The sequence below is a fragment of the Octopus bimaculoides genome, chromosome 9, assembly GCF_001194135.2.
Source record: "Octopus bimaculoides isolate UCB-OBI-ISO-001 chromosome 9, ASM119413v2, whole genome shotgun sequence".
NCBI lineage: Eukaryota > Metazoa > Mollusca > Cephalopoda > Octopoda > Octopodidae > Octopus > Octopus bimaculoides.
This window is the reverse complement of record NC_068989.1, coordinates 75,835,879-75,842,229: the sequence shown is the minus strand read 5'-3', so window position 1 is coordinate 75,842,229 and position 6,351 is coordinate 75,835,879. Positions and strand designations below refer to the sequence as shown.

The window sequence follows — 6,351 nt, the reverse complement described above, 5'->3', positions numbered from 1 at the left end:
GAGGGAGAGAGGGAGAGAGAGGGAGAGAGAGTGTGAGAGAGAGTGTGAGAGAGAGTGTGAGAGAGAGTGTGAGAGAGAGTGTGAGAGAGAGCGCGTCTGTGTGTGTGTGGAGGCGCGTGGATTAGTTGTTAGGGTGTTGGATTCATTGTCACAAGATTCCTGAACCGGGCGACGCGTTGTGTTCTTGAGCAAAACACTTCATTTCACGTTGCTCCAGTCCACTAAGTTGGCAAAAATGAGTAACCCTGTGACAGACTGGCGTCCTATCCAGGTGGGGAGTTTATACGCCATGGAAACCGGGAAACCGGCCCCTGTGATTCTGCATGCCTCGGAAAGGAACTTATATATATATATATGGATTGTTTTGCAGCATCTTGTAATGCCTTTGGCATGGAAATTAATTTAAAAAATACCAAGGTAATGTTCACCCCATCACTAGGGGAAGCATATAGCGAACCAAATATAATGGTGCATGGAACTAGGTTGGGTGTGGTTGACACTTTTTGTTTACCTGGGTGGTTCTCTGGATGCAGAAATACACCTGTGCATTCAGAAGGTCTCTGTAGCCTTTGGAAAACTTGAAAAGAAAGTGTGGGCAGATCATGTCATCAATATCAAGACCAAGATGAGTGTGTAAAAGGCCTGCATTCTAAGTGCTCTGTTGTACACTTTGGAAACATGGACAGTACATTGTAAGCACCTTGATTTGCTTGAACTCTTTAACCAAAAGTGTTTAAGAAGAATCCTAAACATCAAATGGCAACAGAAATTACTTGAGGCACAAATCCTTATAGATTCACGAGCATTGAATCTACCATAATATCCTCTTAAATGCATTGGGTAGGCCATGTTGTGTGCATGAATGAGGAAAGACTCCCAAACCAAGTATGTTACATTCGATTGCACACTGGGAAACACCCTCAGCACAAACCAAGAAAAAGATATAAGGATTACATAAAAAACAACCTTAAAGATCTTCAGCTTCAAGATCAGAACTGAGAAGCGCTTGCTTTAAAGTGGAGGTAAATGGAGAGGATGTGAAGGAAGGCTGCAGAATGTTTGAAGAGAGACGTCTTATTCATGCTAGCTTCGAAAAGGCCACAGTATGACTATCAATAAGAACACAGTGAGCTGGATTTGTGAGGTGTGTGGTCGTTTACTGCTCTCTAAATCTGGGTACATCACTCATTTAAAATCACATAAAAAGCCAACTGTATGCAGTTCTATCCCTCCAATACTAGGTGAGGCAACATTTGTGGTGTGCAAAAAGATCTGCAAATCAATATCTAGTCTTAAAAGGTATATGAGGGTACATAAGGATGACATCCCACAAGCTGACCCAATAACTCCAATACAGGGCACATCTTTTGTCTGTCATGTTTGCTGCAGACCGAGCAAATCTAATGCTGGACTTAAAAGCCACCTAAGGGGCCATGGACAGACGTTTAGAACTGATGATGGTTGATGGGGGTACGTGGCGAAACGGCAAACATCTGCAAAGATGAAGTAATCACCGTGAAAGAGCCGCTTTCTAACCTAGGCCCAAGGCTCTATTGCAGTTTCAACATCAACAACAGTATATGTATGTATGTATGTATGTATGTATGTATGTATGTATGTATAAACGTATGCATGTATGTATGTATGTGTGCATGCATGCATGTATGTATGTATGTATGTATACGTGCACATTTGTATGTTTTGTTTCATATATGTCTTCTCATACATATAATTGCATATGTAGACATCCTTATATATACTTAAATGATAAACTTCTGGAAAGTTTTACAGATTTTTACAGTTCCAATGATTGCTTGTATCTGTAGTCTTCGAATTAGCTTTCTCCTTTCTAATTTTGAAAAGCCTAATTTCTCAAAATTGGTATTTAGGCAGCGTGTTAAATATCCCTGGGTCCCAATAATTACAGGTATAAACCTTAACTTGTTATCTGGAAAGAGTAACTGCACATTTCTCAATAGTTCAACGTAGGTATTCTTTTTTTTACTCATCTTCAGCTTTATTTTAACATCCACTTGGCAGCTAATTTCCACAACTGTACACTTCTCTATCTGTTTCTCTTCTCTATCCCAAATCATTATATCAAATCTCTGTCTGTCTGTCTGTCTGTCTGTATGTATGTATGTATGTATGTATGTATGTATATTTGTATGTGCATTTCTGAATCAGAAATTTGTTGTAATTACGAGTATTATTTTCATGCATTTCTTCAATGTTTGTAGCCTCCATTCCAATTTGGTAACGATAGATGATTACTGGACAAATATGGACATATCAGCAGCAGTCAAAAAAAAAGGACATGATGAATATTGGATCGGTAAGTAAACATTCACTTAATATTGCTGGGGGGGGGGGTTCTATGTGAGTGAGTAACAATAATGGATCTCCGTTATTTCGACGATGAAGATTATACTTTTTGATTAATTGACTTACTTGCTTGGTGAATTAGCCCTTGGTGGCTTAGCATTCCAGGACCAAGGGTATCCTTAACGCATTTCTTAACAGAAGTTGCATGACACGATGCATGATAATGTTGGATCTTTGAATCACAAATACAATCCATCTGACGGGCTTCTGCACAGTTTCCGTCTATCACAAAGCTTGGGCTGACCCGAGGCTATGGTAAAAGACACTTGCCTAGGATGCCGCGCAGTGGAATCAAACCTGAAACTTCTTGGTTGCAAAATGATTATCATATTCATTCGGCCATTTTAAATCTACTTACAATAGGAAGGACCACCAGAAACACCTACGCTCCAGGAGGCGGCGCTGATCGTGAAGAAAGATTATGCTTTGCACTTACCCAAACAAAAACAGTATTACAAAGTGAGCTACATAGAACATCTCAAGGAATACAACGGGTTCCTTAACCTTCTTAGAACTGGGCCCATGTGTCTCACTTTACCGCCACTTGGGCTCCCGAGCAAAAATATAAATTGTTAGATATACAACTCAAGAGACTGCAGGCAAATTAATGGACAGAATCAGCGCGTCTTATTTTTCTATGTGCGTTGTTTATTGCCGCTTTACCGAGAATCCGGGAGTGGTGGCGCAATGGCCCAGTGATTAGGGCAGCGGACACGCGGTCATAGGATCGCGGTTTCGATTCCCAGACCGGGCGTTGTGAGTGTTTATTGAGCGAAAACACCTAAAAAGCTTCACGAGGCTCCGGCAGGGGATGGTGACGAACCCTGCTGTACTCTTCCACCACAACTTTCTCTCACTCTTACTTCCTGTTGTGCCTGTGATTCAAAGGGTCAGCCTTGTCACACTGTGTCACGCTGAATATCCCCGAGAATTACGTTAAGGGTACACGTGTCTGTGGAGTGCTCAGCCACTTGCACTTTAATTTCACGAGCAGGCTGTTCCGTTGATCGGATCAACTGGAACCCTCGACATCGGAAGCGACGGAGTGCCAACACACACACACATACACACACACACACACACACACACACACACACACACACACACACACACACACACACACACACACACACACACACACACACACACCGGGAATCCGGTAGAGTTGACGTTTAAACTATTAACGCTATAGCGGGAATATAGCGTGACAGTGTTACTAATCCATGTTTGAATAGATTTCAGTGAGGACTGGGGTTGAGAGAATAGAGTTAAACAGGATTTACTGGACATCATTTGATTTGCTAAATAAAAATAAATGATATAAATAATTTGTCTAACTTCCACATACAAAAAGATTGCCTACTCGCTTGTATTTCTAACCATAGGCTATAATTAATATTTCGACTGTCACTTGCTTTTGTCCTTCTACATTTAATTTGTGTGTGCATCAGTATGTGTGTGTGTCTGTGTCTCTTTGTGTGTGTATGTGTGTGTGTGTGTGTGTGTGTGTGTGTGTGTGTGTGTGTGTGTGTGTGTAATTGCTAGGTTGGCATTTTTCGGTAGAGATTTCTGATGCATCGCCAAAAACGTTGACGCTGTTAAAAGTACGGCAGAAGTCGTTTAACCTTCCTTTTTCTTATAAAAGAGAGATATGCATCCCTCTTACTCTCTCTCTCCCTCTATCTACGTCTCTCTCCCACCCTTTCTATCAATCTATCTCCCCTTCTCTCTCTCTCTCTTTCTCTCTCTTTCTCTCTCGGCGACTTCCTTACCCTCTTTCTTCTGTCTCTTTTCCATCTCTCTCTCACTTTCTCTCTGCATTACGCCCTAACACTCTAAAGTTTCTACCATCAACACTGTTCTGTCTATGCTGTGCTCCTGTGCTGAAGAAGATAGTCTTATCGACTGAATTAAACTCCAGCATATTACTGGTATTGAGCAAGCCCAAATAAACCGATGAGTGTCTGATCCGGCAACCACTATAAGGCAACACAAGAGAATTTGTAGGTAACAATAAGTTTGATTTCTAGGGTTGTGCCCTAAACACAGACAATTTCATTCTTCTTGGCCGTCATGCATATTGACTACAACGACATCTACTGGATATTATCACAGTTACTTAGATCATGAACCTGCAATTTTTGTTGGCACTCCGTCGCTTACGACGTCGAGGGTTCCAGTTGATCCGATCAACGGAACAGCCTGCACGTGAAATTAACGTGCAAGTGGCTGAGCACTCCACAGACACGTGTACCCTTAACGTAGTTCTCGGGGGTATTCAGCGTGACACGGTGTGACAAGGCTGACCCTTTGAATTACAGGCACAACAGAAACAGGAAGTAAGAGTGAGAAAAAGTTGTGGTGAAAGAGTACAGCAAGGGTTCGCCTCCATCCCCTGCCGGAGCCTCGTGGAGCTTTAGGTGTTTTCGTTCAATAAGCACTCACCACGCCCGGTCTGGGAATCGAAACCGCGATCCTATGACCGCGAGTCCGCGGTCCTAACCACTGGGCCATTGCGCGTCCGAGCCTGCAATAGATAATAGATAAAGGCATTTCGAACTCCGAGCTATGAAAGGGTAGAGCGCTGTAAAACATGAACGGCGTCACTCTATTGTCGCCTCCAACTCATGCTTTATTAATAATACTCACGAAAAGTGGTACGTACCAATGTTCTGTAACATATTTAAAAATTATAAATAGAATTTATTTAACCATGCTTACAAATATCAAAGCTATTATTTTTAGTTTTGTGGCGCCAAACACCTTACTGTTAACATATCAACTTTGTCGTCCTGTTTCCAGGTATGTCTGAGTAAACTGCTGTCGTGTGTACGTATATTTCATGTGAATATATGATTTGTGCGTATGTGTCCACCTATGTGCGTATGCATTTATTATATTAACAAAAACTGCAGTTAGATAGAAATACAAAACACGATATAGGATAGGCCAAATTTAGAAGCTAAACAATGTTAAATATGATTTAAGACTTATCTACGTTACGCTATTATTCATAAATTATTAGTTGAGCAATGAAAGTAAATTCAAATAAATCACATAAAAATCATATCACAAAATCCTTTTATTAAGAATTGTGTTCGATCCACAGTTCAATATATTTTAGCATTTCACAAATCCCCTAAGATTTGTGAACTCAAAAACACTCAAGCTACATACTATATTCCACATGCAATAACACTCCTCAGTTCAATCGATTCTCCTTTTTGCCATCCTTATTGACACATATTGATGAATTTATCACAATCTTTCCCTTCTCAAAGACATCACTCTGAAAAAGTGTGGTTAGTTTCGTAGAAATAAAAGTTCTGTATTACTACGAGCAATACGCACTAAAACTGGACATTCTAGGTTTAATAGACGTCTTCTGTAGGCAGAGCTTGTTTTCTAATACAATATCAACATTAAACAACTAGGCGCAGACGTGGCTGTGTGGTAAGAAGAGTGCTTCCTAACTACATGGTTTCCGGTCCAGTCCCACTGCGTGACATCTTGATCCAGTATCTTCTACTATAATCCCAGGACGACAAAACTTTGTTGGTGTGTTTGGGACACGAAAACTGAAAAAGGCCCTTCGTGTATGTGTGTGTGTGTGTGTGTGTTCGTGTCTGTATTTATCACCCCCACGCCCACCCCTTGACAATCGGCAAAAAAGATCGATAGATATGCACAAAGCTTGAAGTTCTGGAGTCAATTCGATCGACTAAAATTATTGTTGCTCCAGCATAGCCGTAATTTAATGACTTAAACGAATAAAAGTTAAAACTATTAAATGCAGAATTTTGAAGGATCTCATCGAAAAAATAGTGAAGGTGCATAGTATTTACATACATACATACATACATACATATATACATACATACATACATGCATGCCTAAATAATGCATACATACACATACATATATTTATATACATGTATACATAGACGCACATACATACGTGTGTAT

At 40.6% G+C, this 6,351-nt stretch overlaps 1 protein-coding gene across 1 annotated transcript in view; it reads left to right on the top strand.

Moving 5' to 3' along the window:
• LOC106868257 (uncharacterized) overlaps nt 1-6,351 on the top strand; it is a 207,241-nt gene that overhangs the window by 75,021 nt on the left and 125,869 nt on the right. The window contains exon 4 of the mRNA XM_052970932.1: nt 2,241-2,335. Within this exon, the coding sequence (XP_052826892.1) occupies nt 2,241-2,335 (95 nt within the window). The remainder of the gene's footprint in view (nt 1-2,240; nt 2,336-6,351) is intronic.